Here is a 20,197-nt window from a genome sequence, read left to right as displayed (position 1 = left end):
AATTGGTTTATTATTATCACATGTTCTGAGGTACAGTGAAAAACTTTGTTTTGCATGCCATCCATACAGATCATTTCACAACATCAGCACATCGACGTAGTACAAAGGAAAAGCAATAACAGAATGCAGAATATAGTGTTGCAGTTACAGAGAAAGTGCAGTGCAGGCAGACAATAATGTGAAAGGCCATGACAAGGTAAATTGTGAGGTCAAGAGTCCACCTTATCGTATAAGGGGTCCATATAATAGTTTTATAACAGTGGGATAGAAGTTGTCCTTGAGCCTGGTGGTACGTGCTTTCAGTCTTTTGTATCTTCTGCCTGATGGGAAGGGGGTGAAGAGATCATCTCTGGGTGTTTGCAGTCTTTGATTATGCTGGCTGTTTTTCCTCAGCAGCAAGAAGTGTAGACAGAGTCCATGAAGGTAGCCTGGTTTTTGTGATGGACAGAGCTGTGTCCCCAACTCTCTGCAATTTCTTGCAGCCTTGGGCAGAGCAGTTGCCATACCAAGCTGTGATGCAACTGGATAGGATGCTTTCATTGGTGCATCTATATTAAAAAAAAGGCTTTCACCTATCAGGATATAAGTCACTTTAACCACGGATGGAGCAGAAAATAAATCATTTAGCAATGTAAATCTTCCCAAAGCATCCAGATCCTGGGAGAATTCAGGGAGTCCAGAACTGAAGGAAACAGCTAGACTGTAGGGGTTTTGGAGGGATGTTGAGACATCCTCTTCCACTTACCCTTCTCTGCAACAGTCCTCAGGATCAGACAGGCCTTTTCTCTGCTTCCTGCCTCTGTCCAAATGAGGAAGAGGCTGTTCATCCCCAGGAATCCTGTCCTCTTGATGCTGCGCAGGAGAGGTTATGAGCAGTGGCTCATTCAACCTCTTCCTACTCTGGATCAGGAAGCATAGGCCTCCTGCCAGTCCATGTGTGCTAATTCAGGTCAGCACTATCTGGATAACCAGTACTAGAACTGGCCACTGACTTTAGGATTGCAAGATCCCACTGGGATGATCAGTTCAATGGACAACATTTGCGGTAAGATCAGTCTTGCTGCAACTTTATAAAACATACAGCTAGAACATTGTCTGCAGTTCTGGTCGTCTCACTATAGGAAGGACGTGATTGCACTGGGAAGGGTGCAGTTGAGATTCACCAGGAAGTTGCCTGGTGTGGAATGTTTCAGTTATGAGGAGAGATTGGAATAGTTGTGTTTGTTTTCCTTGAAGTACAGGAAGCTGAGGGGGAAGCTGATAGAATACACAAAGAGGCATAGATAAGATAGAATAAAAAAAGAGAGGTGCTCAGGAGCAGGGGGCATGGGTTGAAGGTGAAGAGTAAGAGGTTTAGAGGTGAAATGAGGAAGATCTTTTTCACCCAGTGGGTGGCTGCAGTCTGGACACCCTATTTGAGAAGGTGGTGGAGGTAGGTACTCAATACAACATTTAAGAACACACACTTGAATTGCCAAGGCATAGTAGGCTACAGATCAAGTGCTGGTAAATGCGATTAGTGTAGGTAGGTATGATAATTGTCGTGGATAAGGTGGACCGAAGGGCATGTTAATGCATGGTATGACACAATGAAACAAAGGCTGTCCCCTCTGTCATGGCTCTTCATTCCAATCCAGGGTCCTGATGGTATTTATGTACAAAATTATATCAGCAGCCATGGCCCTACATGATGCATAGATGAGAATGTTATCAGCATCTTCAAAATGTGATTCTGCAGTACTCTTCGGAGATTGAATCCCATTTTGTTGTTATCTATTGCATTCTCCAGAGTCTAAGCATCATAAGGCCATCACACTTTCCTATCGCACAGGACCAGGAAGAACACACAGAAGAGGAGAATTAGAAGGAAGAGTAGGAGAGGAAACAAGAGATGAAAGAAAAGAGAAGATGGTGATGAAGAGAAGATCTTAGTGTGCATGAGCATCAGCCTTTGTCCAAAGCTTCCCCTCCTGAGTCCTCCAGAACAGAACTCAAGTGTAACTGCATTTTGTCAAACTGGTAGAGAAAGCTCTGATTATCCCCCAGAATAGCTGTAGTTCATTTGTGCTCAAAGACTCATCACAAGAAGGACTGACATCTCATGATCCAATGTCTGCAGTGCCAAGATCTGAGTTGGTGGATGTAACGATCTGACAGTGTCTTCTTCTTTAGTCTTTGATGACTTGTTAAGCAGGACATGTACTTCAGATAGGGTTTATGATATAAGTTAGGCACAAGTGTATGAATATGGTGAAGAGGCAGGAGTTGGGTAAGAGGAGAACATTTAAACAAGCTGAGCACTGTAAGGGTAATAAAGGAAAGAGGCGAGAGGAAATGGCGTATCACCAATTTTAGTGATCTCTTATCCTCAGCTGATCATAGGCTAAGTGGCAATCAAACACATTGACCATCAGCATCCTCTTCTCAATTCAGCTAAGCCTGTGAGCCCTCCACCTGTTTGTTGCCATTTTCTTCTGAGGGAGGGAAGAGTGTTAGTGAAAGTGTTACAATATGTAACTTGACCATGCCTAGATGACTAGCTGGAAAGATATGTAAATAGTTAGGTACTATTGTTCAAGTAGTGTAATAGTGTTAAGTATGTGATTGTTTGATGGAGCACTTAACCATTCAGTGAAGGTGCCAATGTCTTGAGATTGTTGTTAATTAAATGACGGTGATGTGATACATGGGGCATAGTTGCCTTCGTTGGCAGATAGACTATATTGCAGCTTACAATGACCTAACTCTTAGCTGTGAGGTCAATAAACATCTGGCACTGGCATCAGATTCTTAGTGAATCATTTCAGATTTTAATTCCTTGGTTACCACATCCTATTGACTCCATTTTGAGTCTGGAGACCTTCTAGGGGTCCGCAACAGTGAATAAAATGCCAATGTCAGCAGTGGTGAAATGAGATGCCTGCTTCTGAGCAATTGATGATAGGGCAAGCTTCTTCTCAGTACTCCCCAAGACAGTAATAGTTGGAGTCAGCAATGCTCTCCCCTTAAAGACATACAGGAATTATGAGAAGTAGCGCATCTAGGGTTCAGCAATACACAGAACTCCTGAAGTTGCGCATAGTTCACATGCAATAATAAAGAATAATAATTGGCAATTCCGAGGTGGTTAAATCTCTGTGCAAGGTGCAAGGACAAAAATCATATAACAACAGCACATAGCCTCCACTGAAATTAGAACACAAGCACCAAATGGGAGACAATTGGCTCCTTTGAGTAATATTGTCACATTTTTGATAAGGGCACAGATGTTTAATGACTATAACATGATTAGTAATATAAACAGAAAAAGTCAATGATGAAGGAAAATGCAATCTGCCTGTTCCAGCTTAGTACAGTATTTGTCATCTATTTTCCTTTCTCCTTCTATAAGACTGACTCTAGTTCTGTTTCTTCTTGACCTATTTACTTACCGTTCCCTCTGCTTATTATACCTACCCTTCTACTTGATCCACTTCTGTGTTTATCTACTATTTTTGCTGCTCTAAGGTCAATTTGGAAAGTACTACTGCCAGACAGAGCCTATGATTGTTTAAACCTCTGCAGAATTCTTTGATTAATTAGAGGAATATTAACCTAACTTTCCAAGGCACTATTTAATTTGATGTAAAAATGAAGGCAAGGAGCTGTTTATCAAGGGAGAAGGAATTGGGACGAGGAGGACTGGGAGAATGAGGCAAGTGAGGAAAGCTCATTATTTGAGTGGAAAGCACATGAAAAAGATGACAGAGCAATAAGGGAGATTTAATATAAATGATGAATGAGAAAAAGTCACCAGCAGTGATGATGAAAATTGTTGGAAAAGAATGAAAAATGAGAAATAGCGAAGCAAGAGTATAAGCCAAGTATTTCAACAGCACATTTGGCACATACTGGGACCAAATAACAAGAAAATGTGCCCTCTAGCCTATGATTTTCTATCCATCGTGTGAGTACATTATTTCCTGATATGTAGCCCTGGTATGCATGAACATTATAAGAAATGGAAAATCATACTGTTAAAGGGAATAGCAAAGAGCATTTAGAGAAACAAAAGTTTTTCTAAGCAGGAAAAAAAAAGTTTGAGAAGATTTAAGTGACTAGGAAGAATGACAACAAAGGGAATAACTTAGAAATGCTATAATGCATCCAAATATTCAAGAAGCCAGTGGTCTAAAAATACTACCATACAGGGCAACATTTTTGTGTATTTTATATAACCCTAATCATGCAAAACAAGACTGGTATACAGCAGATTAAGGTCATTACAGGAAGGATGGTACAGAGAGGACCTTTAGTTGGTAGTGAGATGATGGGGTTTATTGAGGGAGAAGGATCAAGCTTGGAGTTAATAGTGTCAGGGCCATCAGGAGATGGGACATCAGAGGGGTGGGGCATCAGGGACAGGGAATCAAGGATCAGGTGGTCAGATATGAAATCTAGCCAGAGTCTAGGGGAAGGGAAGTGTGGAGGTGCAAGCCCAGTGCCCCAAGGAAGCAAGGGGGTTGGGAACAAACACCATGGATCAAACTTTAAAGGAGACTTGCCACAAGTCAATAAGCATCCAGATTCCAACAACAGTAAAATAGGTAAGCTTTAATGTAAAACTAAAGCAGGCCTCTACTTTCAGCCTGCTTCAGTGGGACTCGGAGAACATAGAACATAGAACAGAACAGCACAGGAACAAGTCCTTCAGCCCACGATGTTGTACCGAACTAATTAAGCTAGTAATTAAATGCCTAGCTAATCTAATCCCTTCTGCCTACACAATGTCCATATCTCATATCCCTCCATCCTCTGCACATTCATGAGCCTAAGAGCCTCTTAAACACCTTTGTTGTATTTGCCTCCACTACCACTCCTGGCAGCGCATTCCAGGCACTCACCACCCTCTGCGTAAAAACAAAAACATACCCCGCACATCTCCTTTGACACTTGTCCCCTCTCACCTTAACTGCATGCCTCTGGCATTAGACTTTTCAACCCTGGGGGAAAAAGATACCAGCTGTCTACTCTATCTATGCCACTCATAATCTTATAAACTTCTATCAGGTCTCCCCTCAGCCTCCGCCATTCCAGAGAAAACAACATAAATTTGTCCAACCTCTCCTTATAGCACATACCCTCTCATCCAGGCAGCATCCTGGTAAACCTCTTCTGCACCCTCTCCAAAGCCTCCACACCCTTCCTGTAATGGGGTGACCAGAATTGAATGCAATACTCCAGATGCGGCCTAATCAGAGTTTTATAAAGCTGCAACATAACTTTCAGAGTTTTGAACTCAGTACCTTGACTAATAAAGGCAAGCATGCCATACGCCTTCTTTACCACCCTCTTAACCCGTGCAGCCACTTTCAGAGAGCTATGGACTTGGATCCTAAGATCCTTCTATACATCAACACTGTTAAGGGTCCTGCCATTAACAGTGTACTGTCCCTTTATAATTGACCTCCCAAAGTACAACACCTCAGATTTGGCCAGATCAAATTCCATATCCCGTTGTATCCTTTGGTAATCTTCTACACTATCCACAGTACCATCAATCTTGGTATCGTCTATGAACTTACTAACCCAGCCACATTTTTATGCACGTCATTTACATATTACCACAAACAGCAGAGGGCCCAGTACTGATCCCTGTGGAACACCACTAGTCACGGACCTCCTGCCAAAATAAGTTCCATTGACTAATACCCTTGGTCTTCTATGGGCAAGCCAACTGTGAATCCAAATGGCCAAGTCACCATGGATCCCATGCATCTTTATCTTCTGGATGAGCCTCCCATGAGGGACCTTGTCAAACAAATTACTAAAATCCATGTAGACAACATCCACAGCCCGACCTTCATCAACCACTTTTGTCACCTCCTCGAAAAACTCAATCAAGTTAGCAAGACACGACTCGCCCCGCACAAAGTCATGCTGTCTCCAATTAGGCCATGCTTTTCCAAATGCTCATAAATCCTATCCCTAAGAATCCTCTCCTACCACTGACGTGAGACTCACCGGTCTATAGTTTCCAGGATTAACCACCCTACTTCCCTTCTTGAATAATGGAACAACATTAACTACTCGCCAGTCCTCTGGAACTTCACCTGTGGTGAGAGAGGACATGAAGATCATAGTCAAGGCCCCAGTAATCTTATCTCTTGCTTCTGTCAATAACCTGGGGTATATCCCATCAGGCCCTGGGGACTTATCCACCTTAATGTTCTTTAAGAGACCAAACACTACCTTTTTCTTTATCTCAAAATGCCCTGGCATATTAGCATGCTCCACACTGATCTTACTCTTCACCATGTCCTTCTCTTTGGTAAATACCAATGCAAAATACTCATTTAGGACCTCGTCCACACCCTCTGCCTCCAAGCATATGTTTCCTCCTTTATCTTTGAGTGATCCTACCCTCTCCCTAGTTATTCTTTTGCTCTATGTATAGAATGCCTTGAAATACTCTTTAATCTGATTTGCTAAGGACTTTTCTTGGCCCCTCCTGGCTCTCCTCATTCCCTTCTTGAATTCTTTTCAAGTTTCTTTATAATCTTGAAAGGCTCCATTTGATTTTAGCTTCCTAAACCTTAGATATGCTTCCTATTTATTACTTGACTAAGTTCATCACTTCTCTCAATATCCAAGGTTCTCTTACCATCCTTGTCCTTCCTTCTTACTGGAACATACCTCTCCTGTGCTCCGTGCTGTTGGCCTTTAAATGCCCCCCCACATGTCAGATGTGGACTTACTCAAAAACAGTTGTTCCCAGTTAACTCTCCCTAGTGTCTGCCTAGTTCTTGACTCAAGTGTGCAAAAGAATTTTCATGTGATGTCCATAGGTGCTTTACGTTCTCTTTACTGTTAATTGGCATTGCCCACTACCTCTATGCATTTGCATGTCGTAAGCATGGAGGATTCCCATTAGATTTCCTGAAATATAGTCTACAGACAGAAAAGTCCAGATTCTGGTTAGTTATCAGATAACATTAATTCATGCAGCATAAAAAATCTTTGAGCTACTTGGAAGAATTGTGAGCCCCAATATTCTGTACTTTTCATTTAGGGGTTTTCATATTTATGTAAAAAAGGTCTTGACACAGAGAAAGTAGGATTTACAGGAAATATGTGATTAGAAGTTATGGATCTGAATGTGATCTGAATCTGAATAGTCCCTGGAACTGCTGATTCTTAGCAAGGAGAAGTGCAGTTATTAGATGATGAAACTGGTTCCACCTTTTTAAAACAGTGGGTAGGGTTACAATTGACCAAGTCATACAAAATATAATACAAAATACAAATCTATAACAAAAAGATCCTACAATTTCTGCTTGGGTCTTGAACTTGTAAGGTCTTTCATGAACCAAATGCATTCTACAATTTGCACAGCATAATTCTGCTTATTTTTGCTTTGAATGTGGCATTTGGTGCAAAATGATTCAATGCATCATTTTTAAATTATGTTATTAATTTTTTCCTTACAATATAGAAGTCCATTCAGCCTATGTTGTCTAAGCCAGCTGTCAGAGCAATGTCATAATTCTCAATTCCCAACTTATTTCATTGTCACCTGTTTTCTCCCACATGCCCATTAACTGTTCTCCCAACCCTTCCAATTCTGCAAGACCCATCTATGTTAGGGACAATCTATTCTCTAAAATTTCTTTCCCTGTTGCATATCCATTCTGTCTTACCTCCTTTAAAATAAGAACATTTGGCAAGTACCATAAAAATAGAAAATGCTGTTAGAGAAACAAGTTGTCTTGTTTACAGTCTCCACAAATGCTGCCTGGACTGCTAGTAAGCAAGTATCTTCCTCTTTGTTTCAAATTTCAACATTACACAAATAGCAAAAGCGGTAGTAAAAGGACAAGGACAATTAAGGACCAAAAAGAGGAACCTTGTAGTGGGAGAGACCATGGCTGAGGTATCTTGAGGTGGATAATAGGATAATGTGGAGACAGTGGTGACATTAGATGGGAAGAAAGTAAATTGTTTAAAAAAATTTACACTTCTCGAACTACCTAGAATTCATCCTCAGTCAGTGAGGAAAGTTAAGAGAAGTTATGCAGCCGTTTGGATTTGGTTAGATTGTTAGAGGACTGAATGTTACACATTTATTCAAAAAGTATGAAAGCTATACTTGGTAACGGCAAGACAGTCAGCATGCTGTTTAGAGATATTAATCCATGTGAAATGAATTGGCATTTGGAAAAGTACATATAAATAAATGAAAGTTGGCATGGATTAATCAAAAGCAAATTATGGTTGACAAGTTTGATCAAGTTAATTGATGAACTCGTATTCCCTTATGACATATACTATTAATGATCATTAATGTTCTAACTCAGGTATTTGGACTTTACAAAAGCAAAATAAATCCATCAGAAAAGATGTAACAACAGAACACTTGGAAAGCCTTAACAGGATTTGGCAAAGTTAGCACAGGTTTATGAAAGGAAAAGCATGCTCAACAAATCCACTGAGATTTTTGAGGATGCAACTAGTGGAATAGATAAAGGAGAACCGGTGGATATAGTGTATTTAGATTTTCAGAAGACATTTGATAAGGTCCCACAATAAGACGTTAATGTGCAAAATGAAAACATATGCAACTGGGGGTAATACATTGACATGGACTGAGAATGGGATGGCAAACATAAAACAAAGTAGGAATAAGTGGGGCTTTTTCTGTGTGATAGACAATGCCTCTGGGATCAGTGCTTGATTCCCAGTTACTCACAATAAAAATCAATGACTTAGATGAGAAAACTAAATATAATATCTGAACATTTGCAAACAACACAAATCTTGAGGGTGGGGGTGAGAGGAAGGTGCAGGAAATGTGATCTATGAGGAGGAAGGAGAATACAATGAGGCTCCATTGTGATTTCAACAACTTGCATGAGTGAGCAAATGTAAAGTAGATTCTGTGTAGCATGGATAAATGCGAGTTTATCCACTTTGGTTCTAAAACCAGAAAGACAGATTATTATCTAAATGTTGATAAATCGGGAAAAGGGATGTGCATTGAAGTCTGGGTGTCCTTGTACACCAATCACTGAAAGCAAATGTTCAGGTGCAGTGAGAAGTTAGGAAGGCAAAGGGTATATTGGCTTTCATTGCAAAATTATATGAGTATAGAAGCAAGAATGTGTTGCTACAGCTGCACAGGGCCTAGGAGGGACTATATCTGGAGTTTTGTTTGCAGTGTGAATCTCCTTTTCTGAGGAAGAATGTTCTTGCCATGGAGGGAATGCAATGAAGGTTTACTAGACCAATGTATGAGAAGAGATTGGATTGATTAGGCCTACATTGACTGGTTGAGAGGGGATCGCGGAACCTATAAAATTCTAACAAGACTAGACAGACAAGACGCAGAGAGGAAGTTCCTTATGGCTGGAGAGTCCAGAACCAGGGGTCATGGCCTTGGAATTCAGGGTATGCTATTTAGAACTGAAATCAGGATATATTTCTTCAGCCAGGGGGCATTGAGTTTGTGGAATTCTCTACCATGGAAGACAGTGAAGACCTTAAACATGTTCAAGAAGGAAGTAGGAATATTTCTTAATGTTAAAGGAATCAAGGGATATGGAGAGAAAGTGGGAACAAGGTACTGGAGTGGATGATCAGCCACAATTGTACTGAATGATGGATGGCTCTCTCCTGATCTTACTTTCTGTGTTTCTATGATTTTTTTCTGATATTGCAGATGCTGAAAATCTGAAGTCTTGTGAAGGCTTAGCAGATGAAACAGAATCCATGTCGAAAGAAGCACTTCCAGATCATTGACCTTTCATCAGAACTTAAAGAATTTAGAGATATCCAACTAACATAAGGAAGTACGGAACATGTGTTAGTGCGCAGGATTTAAAGGGATGGTAATTGTGCAAGAAAAGAAATAAAGGATAGGTCAAGTGGGACTGTAGTTGGCAGTAATAGAGTCATTATGTGCAATTGATGTCCAATAAAAATAGTGGTTGTTATGGTCTGAAATTTTTGAATTCACTGTTGAGTCTAGAAAGCTGTGGAGTGTCTAATCAAAAAGTGAAGTATTGTTTCTCAAGTTTCCGTTGAGCTTCTGTTGAACTTCAGGAAAAATATCGTTGGAGGTCAAGAATAGGAATATTCAGAATGCTGACAGCTGCATCAAGAGAAGAGGAAGCAGATCACCTTGAAGGACGGTTTGGTGCGCCAGATAGGGGTGGGGTGCAGGGGTATAGACATAGTGGGTAATAGTTAGCTATTACTTGGATTGACTTGATTAATCACATTCTAATCACATCATTGACAAAACTGAATTGCAAAGAACAAAATATGTATATTTTTCTTCCCTTGTTGACAGTCCTTACTACTGCTGTAGTCAAACTGAATACATAACACTTATGATTTTGCAATGTTTGTAATTCTTGGTCGTATAAAAAATTTCAAAGGCTTGAAGCCCAATTAATGACTACTTCTTGAAGCTGCTATTTCTCTGTCCTGCTGGTATTTCTCAGCATTGATTTCTTCTTTGGAATATTCAGGAGACAACTTTAAAAAGCTGTTTGGCATTCCATATCCTGTTTCGACCTGAACTGTCAACAATTCCTTTTCCCCCCACAAATGCTGCTTGACCTGCTGAGTTCCTCCAGTAGATTATTTGTAGCTCCAGATTCCAACATTTGCAGTCTCTTGTGTCTCCATATTCTGTGATGTTGACTGAATCCTCATCAAGCTATAGCCCAGATTAATGAGGGTATATTAAGCTTTGCTGTGATGTATTCAATGGACAGCACAACGGGGCAATAGTTAGCACTGTTGCCTCATAGCTTCAGTGATTTGGGTTTGATCCTGACCTCAGGTGCTGTGTGGAGGTTTCATGTTCGCTCCGTGACTGCATGGGTTTCCACTGGTTGCTCTGGTTTCCTCTCACATCTTAAAGATATGCTGGTGTTTGGCTACTGTAAGTTACTGCTTGGGATAAGCAAGTAGCAAAAGAATCAAAGGGGCATTGATGGATGTGTGTGAGGAAAATAAGTTGCAGGGTAGAGGGGAATAAGGAGAATGTTGGCAGGTTGCATGGACCTGTGAGGCTGAATGGCTTCCTTCTGTGTTGAAATAAATAAGTAATAATGTCTCTAGTGTATGAATAGAATCTGCTATAGAGTGGATTAGCTGGGACCCTGGGAAATCCCAACACTGTCTTAGCCAAAGGATGATGAGCATTGCTTTTAAATCTGAAAAGAAAAATTTTTAACTTGGGTGCAAGAATATTGATGCAGTGGAGTTTTTAAAATTAGAGCCTCATGAGAGCTTCCCCAGCTGACAGAAACTGAACATTCACTTGCAAAATGGTGAACTGCTTGTTATAAATAAATTGGGGATTGAGAATATGTTATCCATTGCAATAATTGTCTGTCCATACATCTTCCAAGGGCACAGATAAGATATTATGGTTTCCATTTATAATATCTTGGGCCCTAAGGAATTCAGACTCTTAAAGATAATTACAGTGCTGTCTTATTGGTACTGAGTACTCAGAAGAAATCTGATGAAACAAATAACACTGGAAGAGAGTAAGTGTGCTTTACTTTATATGTCTCTGAAGAGCTGATTAGTTCTGGTTTTGGATTCATACAGACACAAGAAGCAATATAATAGCAACAGGAGTTGGCTGTAAGATTCCTTAAGCTTTCTCTGATAGTCAATGAGATCATGGCTGATTGTCTAACTCAAATCTACTTTCTTGGTTTATCCCCTTATCCTTTGAAAGGCAGAAAAAAAACTGCAGATACTCAAAATTTGAAATAAAATCAGAAATTACTGTAAGGTTACGCCACATCGCTGGTGAGTGACATTCTGTCTTACTCTCCACAGATGTTGCCTCATCTGCTCGGAATTTCCATCATTTTCTGTTTCTCCCCATTTCACTTGATTTGCTTTGAATCCAGAAATCTGTCCATGGGTACAGTGAACAAAGGTAATGTGCGCATTTGTGAACTAAACAACAACACAGAAAACAGTGCACAAAATATAGACGGGTTTCAGAACTGCTTGTTGCACAAGACAAGCGTGGGTGCAGGGGAGCAGTGTGTGGATGCACAATGACAGCCAAAGGCACACAAAAGGCAAGCACTTAAAGGAATGCAGAACAATGGCCAGTTAATGTTTTGGGTGGTTTTGGCCTTGGTTGGATACACAGATATGTTTGAAAATTTTAACTGTGGGTAAACAAATAATAACATGGACTGCATCAAAGGGTAGGTGAAATGGGAATTGGGAATTAGGATTTTGTTTATTGCAATCACATCCAATATGTTTTTCTCAGACAGCTCAAGTAAAATGTGCCTCCTCTCTCACTCCTTTTCTTTCTTCTCTTCTTCATCCTTTTTCTGCACTTCTTTCACCTTTTGATCCATGACTGCTGGCAAAGGCTGAACCCGCATTATTACTTGGTCCCAGTGATCTTGAAGTTGGCCTTGCAGTCCAACATAGGTTGCTTCCAGATAGGTCCAAGCAGCAGACATATTGCTTCACTGTATTGATAGTCTTGTTCAATCAGTTGAAAGTAGCAAAACAATTGTCCTCTTGTGAGCAGGCTTCAAAGGGGAGGATCCAGATAGGGAGAAAATATCCCTCAAACATTGCACCCCCACCCCCACCCCCCGCCCCCCCAGCCGAGTTGCCATCTTTTGTTCTGGGATGGCTCAGAGTTGTAGGGCACAAGTGACTGCTGTGGATGAGAGAATTACCAAATCACCACTGCTTGCCAGGCATTGGTACTGTCCATTATATTCAATTATGTATGTCTGCTGACCAGCTGAACATTCAGGGAGTGACGTTCCTTGCAGTTCCTGAAAGTCTGAGGATTTTCATGTGGCACTAACAAATCCCTGCTTCATTGGAAAACCTACCATCCTGGTACATCATAGAGATGATTTTGACTTTCCTGCGCCGGAGCCTCAGTGACCTCCCTAATGTGGTTTATAAGATACTACTGATGTCCCACAAATTCCTGGTGCTGTGGAAATGTTTAAACACCATCAACTTTACTGCTGCTGGTAAGGCAGTTCTGGTCCTGCTCTATGGCTGCAATTGTGGCTGTAGCATATTGTTTCGCCATCAGCACCTCCTTGGCCACATGGAGATGATCATATGTTTCATGCCAGAACTGAGCACTTATACCTATCAGGTAAGATTAGACAGGATGGGGTTCACTTCTCCAGAAGGATGATGATAGGTGTCTTTTATATTGTGAAAGGATGATGGGATAGAGCATCTTTGCCCTGAAAGTGATTTAAAAAATGGCACAAAATATCACAAAGAATTCATGAGGCAAATGACATAGATGCATATAAGGGAAAGGTGATTAAACACATGAAGGAGAAAAGAATAGTTTGTGCAGGTAAAATTATAAGGATGGGGTGAAGTTTATGTGGAGCAGAAACACCAACAGTGGGGCTGAATTGCCTGCTTCTGTGCTTTATATTCTATGAATTATATGTAAAAAGAGGAACCCTGGATAAAGAAACTCAGAAAGGCATCATATGTTAATATCCTACAACAGATAATTTAGAATGAGTTTGAGACTGAATCTGGTGAAGTAAAGGTGAAGAATTCTATATTACAGAAGGGAAAGAATGCCTGAAATATCAAGTGATGTTACTTGAAGAATGTTCTGCAAATGTTGCAACTTGATAACCTATATATGTACAAACTGCTTAAATACAAAATGAAAGGACAGGTGGAAGTTAATGGTATACGGTGACAGAAAACAATTGGCAAAAAGTCTAACTATGACTACTTAGGGTTTTATTTTATTCTAATGGCCCTATCAACAGCACATCAGGAATGGCCAGCTGTCAGTCATGAATCACATATGCCTTTCTGTAGCTTGAAGTGTGGCTTTTTAAATGCTTTGCTTAGCTGTCTCATTCAGCTGTCAAAATTCCAAAGATACAAAAATAACAAAGTATGCCAACAGTTACAAATAGATAACCATTCTTTTCATTTTCATTGGGGCACTCAAATATATATTTTATTTCAATTTACTGCAATATATATGCAAGGGGTGCAATATATATGCACTCCTGTCTTCACAGTTGAAGTTAGTCAGCATCATGAAAAAATCTCAAGTATTCTTCTCCCAAGTTTTTGACTGTTATTTCCTTGATTTCGACAGAATTGTCAGGAGGTTGCAACAAAGTAAACTCTTTGAAAAGCAACATTTTTCACTCCCTTTTGTGGTTTAAAGAATAAAGTTGGTATAAAATTAAATTCAATGTACTGTTTTTGAACTTTAATGTTCGTTAATGAGTTTGTTACCAAACTCTGTCAGATTGTGACCTGATGTATCCAGGACGCTACGATCCGCAGCAGCAGACATTAACGAAAGTGTCTCTGCTTTATTTGCCCTTATCAATTCTCTATTTTCCCCTCCCTCTCTGTAGCATTAATAATTTTTTTCTGGATGCATCCTTCCGTGATACAAAATTATAATTCATGTCTTAATTTGTTGATTCTTGAAAAAGGTTCACAATGAGTAATGTCGCTGATATATTATGGATGAAGTCCTCCAACATTTGTTCAAAACGTCTTCTGAACCAATGGAACGGTTAAAGCTATCTGGATGCCTCTGCCTCTCCGCAGTTAGCTCCTGCTGCCTTCGGTTGTGTGTCACCTTGTCCTGCGAAAGAGTGGGAATGTGTCACAAAATTTCACTGATCTGGCTGTCAATACGTGACCGAATATTGTCTGTCACACCTGCCATATGCCATTGCCATCTGACAGTTTTTCGGCTCTCCTGACCTCATGAGGAAAGAACATGTGCCACCGACTCCTCCCTCGCTTGCACTAAAACTTCAGTGCAATATTGGAAAATCTCCCCTAGGTAGTGCCATTATTATATCATTTTCCACGCACAAACCGCATTTTTATTAAGTGCACGTTCCCTTCTAAGTAGTCCGGGGTAGCTTTACGTTTTTGAGATCGTTCTGATGTTTGCAGCTACTCAGCGGCAGAGTTAGTACTAGCTACATGCCGCAGTCATGCTAATTACCAGCCAGCATCATAAATCAAGAGCACAGGTTAATTCCACATGGCAATCTGAATGCTGCTTTCGGAGGCTAGAGAATTTAGGTTCTTCATATCGTTTTGTTGGCTGGGAGATTTTATTTGTCCTCCGGGCTTTGTACGATGCAGTATAAAAGATGTTAAGGAAGGTCGGCTGGGAAGAATTACGAAGTTTAATAAGGCTTTACAAAATGTCTTATCGATGAGAACGACATTAGCAGATGGTACCATTGTAAATAAAAGCAGCATATTCATGAATGCAGTCAAATATGTTGGAAACAATGATTTCAAAGTAAATATTATTGGCGCAAGTTATTTTCTTATAATTATAACGATCATAGAAAAACAATACTTTGTTAAAATGGCCGCTGCATTTAAGCAAATTTGTAAGAAAATGCAATAAAATGAAAAGTTGAGAACTCCTACGAGTCACTGTCTGACTGGTATAATTGCAAAGATGTACTTCTTACCCAAGAAATGTTTGAAATAGGCGATGGTGACACATCAGAACAAATATACCGTACAAATGTTTTGTGTGGAGGAGGAGATTGAGAGCTAGTCGGCTGTGGTGGGAAATCCCGAGGCGTGTTTTGGAGCTGCTCTTCGCTTCACTACAGCCGGTGTCTTTCGGGACTCCTCTGCAGCATCGGGCTGCCAACGAACACCGAGATTCATCGGAGGTGGGGGTGGGGGGGGGGTGGGGTGCAGAGTGGGTGGGAAGAGCCCAGCTCCCGCGTTTGGCGGCGGTGACTGAAGCTGTCAGTCACGGGCTGGAGGCGCGCGAACTGCCCGGGCGACAATGTAACCGGAGCAACCGGGAGCGCCGCCCTCGCAGGCTTGTGCAGGGAGCAGCGTGTGCCGCCCGGACACCCTGCAGTCAGGGAAGGAGGGAGAGCCACAGCTTAGGGGGATATAGCGGATGCCTCTGGGGGGTGAGTGACAGCCTCGGGGGAAAGAGTGGCTGCGCGGGGAGAACGGCGAGAGAGATAGTGAGTGATCGTGCAGGAGAGCAATGAAGCGCCGAGTGACGGCGCGGGGGAAGGAGCGGCGGCGAGAGTGATAGACCCGGGGCAGCAACCGACGGTGGGAGCTGCAGACCCGAGGGGAGCAGTAAGTGCGGGAGCGGCACTTCAAGGAACCCTGCAGGGCTGAACTGAAAAGCAACCTGGACCATGGCGACATACAACCCCACCGACTACGAGCGCACGGAGGCTTGGCTCGATGATAATTTAGACTTTGCACATTCATACTTCGTTCGGAAGGCCACCAGGTAAGCAGACTAAGACGAAAAGCCAGCAAGCCTTTTTTGCAAGGATCGGATAGAGAAGTGTGATTCTAGAGCTTTGTAGTTGGTAGAGCAGCATTGAAATGTATCAAATTTGTAGGTCCTTCTGGGGTTGTGGTTGACAACTTGCGTCGTGGTGAAATGACAACTTCTCAAAGTTTGAACGGCGTTTGGGCGATGAGAGATCACAGGGCTAAAAGTGCTCGAAATTTACGAATCGGCAGAGTCAGCAGGAAAGGAAAGCCAAGAATCGCAAATACTCGACAAACATCCTGTTACTTCTAAGTTATACTTGGGTATAGGTTTTGGCGGATGCTGGATATGCCAACCGCACTTTCCTAGAGTGCATTTACTACTTCCTTGTTATGTCATGTGAAAATTTGGGATTGCGTAGTATTCCTGAAAACGAAGTATAATGGTGATAACTATGTAATATCAAGGAGTTATACTTTCACTATTTTTTATAGAAATTAGTTGTCATGTAAGACTTAATAATTACACGGTGATAAGCAAAGACCAACTGCTGTTGACAGGCAGAATATACATTGCAGTCGACACAACACATGTCAAATTAAGACATCAAATGACAATTGGATAAATTAAAATAAAACAAAATGCAGGTGCTGGAAATCTGGTTGTAATAGAAAATGCTGGAAACACTCAGCGGGTCAGGCAGCATCTGTGGAGAGAGAAACAGAGTTAATGTTTCAGATGGAAGACCCTCAGTCACAGAAGAAACACAGTTAATGTTGCAGGTTGCTTAATGTTTCTACAGATGCTGGATGAAGTTACTCTGATATGACATTTCTGATGGAAATGTGTTGCAGTTGCATATTAAAACAATATTTCAGAAGTAGGGAAAAGTAAAAACGTTGACAGTAATCATAAGTATATTTTATGAATTAAAGTACTGAAGTCTTTTGTATTTGTTACAGAAATTATCATTGGGCATTGATTTTTCTGACACATTACTCAAATTTTCAACAGTGTGCTTATGATTATTTTTTGTGATATAACTTTAACAAATCTTATAATATTTGAACATTTTCAAAGAATAAAAAAAGTCATTGCATCATTATAAATGGAATAGAGGTTTGTTCCCTGACAATTGATTAAAAAAACTGTTATCTAATTTACAATTATTTTGCTAGGAGACCAAAATTATTATGGTTTTAAATATTGTAATGTTAAAAGTATAACATCAACTCTGATATCAAATATAGGAAGGATGTGGAAGCTTTAGAGAGGGTGCAGAGGAGATTTACCAGGAATGCTCCTGGATTAGAGAATATGTTTTATGAGGAAAGGTTGAGCGAGCTAGGGCTTTTTTCTTTGGAGTGACGCAGGATGAGAGGCGACTTGATAGAGGTGTATAAGATCATGAGGGGCATAGATAGAGTGGACAGCCAGCACCTTTTCCCCAGGGCAGCAATGGCCATTCCCAGAGGATATCAGTAAGATCAGAGGACGAAAGTTTAGGGAAGATGTCAGAGGTAGGTTTTTTACACAGAGAGTGGTGGGTGCCTAGAACACACTGCTGTGGGTGGTGGTAGAGGCTGATATAATAGGGACGTTTAAAAGACTCTTAGATAGGCACATGGATGTAAGAAAAATGGAGGGTTATGGGCTGTTCAGGAGGGAAGGGTCAGATTGATCATAGAGTAGGTTTATATAGATCAGCACAACATTGTGGGCCGAAGAGCCCATACTGTGCTGTACTGTTCTATGTTAAATATAGAATAATTAGAAAAAGGTTTTACATTGGTGCAGAAACCATATGCAGATGTGTTACAATTATTTTTACAATGCAAATACAATAATATTGGATTTGTGAATAGACCTAAAACTTTGTAGCAATGCTTCACACAGCTGTTAGCAATATATTGATTCACCTTTGCGATTTTCTTACTAGCAATATACCATTTGAGTGTATTTTTTAATTAAAGAAAATTTCACAGTACTGGAATGGAATGGAATAAAAGGGGCAGCAGCTTGGATAACAAATTTGTTTTGGGACAGGAAGGAGAGAGTTGTGGTGAATAATTGTTTTCTTGGGCTGGAAGAAGGAGTGAACTGGTGTTCCTCAAGGGTTGATACTAGAAGCATTGCTTTTATTTTTATATATTAATGTCTTCAGTAGCGTTTCAAAATTTGCAGTTGACACAAAGTTTGGAAGTGTAGGAAAAAGAGGACTTTGACAGGCTGGTGGAATGGACAGGCATATGATGGATGAAATTTAATATAAGGAAGTGCAAAGTAATATATATTCATTAGGAAAACATGGAATGTGTTCTGAAAGGACAGCAGGTTCAAAATAAACCTTTGACTTTGGAAGGACAAATTCAGAAAGCTGTTCAAACACATTAGAGTCCTGAGCTTTATAAATAATGGCATAAAGTGCAAAAGTAAGAGTAATGTGTTGAACCTCTGTAAGACATTAGGTTGGTTGCAGTGAGAGTATTACATCCAGTTCTGTTGACTACACTACTTAAAGGTGTGAGGGGGCCCCAGAGTGTGTCCAGAAAAGATCTGGTGGAACGCTCTCAGTGATTACGATCTTCACATACACAGATAGACTGGAGGATTTGGAAATGTTCTCCTTAGTCTAGAGGAATTAGGGAGGTTATTTAATAGAGGTGTTTAAGATCATCAAGATGAAGTGAATAAAAAAGGTTGGTTTCTATTGGCAGAAGTCAGAGCTGAGGGATAACATTAGGCAACTTCTTTTTTGGACAACACAGTCTTAGTTGGAAGTTACTGCCTGAAAGGTTGGTGGAAGCAGATTTGATCATGAATTCCAGAAGAAATTAGATATATATTTGAGGGAGAAAAAATCAGGACTACTGGGAAAGAACTTGGGGAATGGACCTGACTGGATATGTTGCAGAAGTGTTATCTGAAGCTTGTTTTTGGGGTCAAGCATGAGACCAAGGAGGCGAATAGCCTGGTTCTGTGGTGATTCTTGCTGGCACATGAATTCAGAAGAAAGGGAATCAAGTTTGTGATAGGGACAAAGGTAATGGCCCCAGTCTCTGAAATGTTTAGTTGGAGGAAAGTACAGGAAACAGAACAATGTAATTTTGTCACCATCTGCATGCCAAAATAAGTCACTGATGAGATGATTAAAAGATCTGCCTTCCGTTTTAAGGCACCTGCACTTCAGGAAAGTATTTTCTAACCTGCCAAGAATTATATTTCTTTCTGTTCATAATGTTATGGTATAGAGGAATTATTGAACTTGACATTATGAAGAATCTGAAACAATACTAGAAAAGTTAACATTTTGTTTCAAATGCTGGTTTAGTCTCATTTTTGCTCTTTGCCTCAGCAACTCATCCAAGTCAACAGACATTAACAGTAAGAATTTAAATTGACATAGATAAGTACTTCTTATGCTGTAAGTAGGTTGAATGACTCAGAACCTCGATGAAATTCAGAAGAATGATGTTGTGTGCATTAATTACTGTGCTTTTAAAAATCATGAAGAAAGTAAATAAGTTAGAAGTAGAAAATAGAACTCTTTTATTTACACACCATAATACCACAGCACAAGAAAGGATTTAAAGAAGCAATTAACTGAACTTCACTGCAGGAATGATATTTTGACACAGAATTATTGAGGATAACTGATAGGAGTGGGTATAATGCTGGTTTTACAGTTCCTGATCTTAATCGTCATGGAAATCAGTGAAGAGTAATATTATTTTGGATTTTCTGTCCAGTAAATTCAGATAAAATGACCCCACATGGTGTGTAGTTGGAGAGCTGAAAATATGGGCCATGAATTGGATGTGTGATAAATACTACAATCTTATTGTATTGTGGGCCTTAATTTAAACTTTAATCTTTAAGTCTTTGCATCATCAATTGGGG

At 40.4% G+C, this 20,197-nt stretch overlaps 1 protein-coding gene across 3 annotated transcripts in view; it reads left to right on the top strand.

The window, feature by feature from the left end:
* The first annotated feature begins 15,785 nt into the window (after positions 1-15,785).
* Positions 15,786-20,197, top strand: part of pde5ab (phosphodiesterase 5A, cGMP-specific, b) — a 111,346-nt gene continuing 106,934 nt past the window's right edge. For all 3 annotated transcript variants that reach the window (XM_052010103.1, XM_052010105.1, XM_052010102.1), the window contains exon 1: positions 15,786-16,309. In XM_052010103.1, the coding sequence (XP_051866063.1) occupies positions 16,212-16,309 (98 nt within the window). In that variant the 5' untranslated portion in view covers positions 15,786-16,211. The remainder of the gene's footprint in view (positions 16,310-20,197) is intronic.

The sequence above is a fragment of the Pristis pectinata genome, chromosome 2 (genome assembly GCF_009764475.1).
Source record: "Pristis pectinata isolate sPriPec2 chromosome 2, sPriPec2.1.pri, whole genome shotgun sequence".
Classification (NCBI taxonomy): domain Eukaryota; kingdom Metazoa; phylum Chordata; class Chondrichthyes; order Rhinopristiformes; family Pristidae; genus Pristis; species Pristis pectinata.
This window is presented reverse-complemented; position numbering and strand designations above follow the sequence as displayed.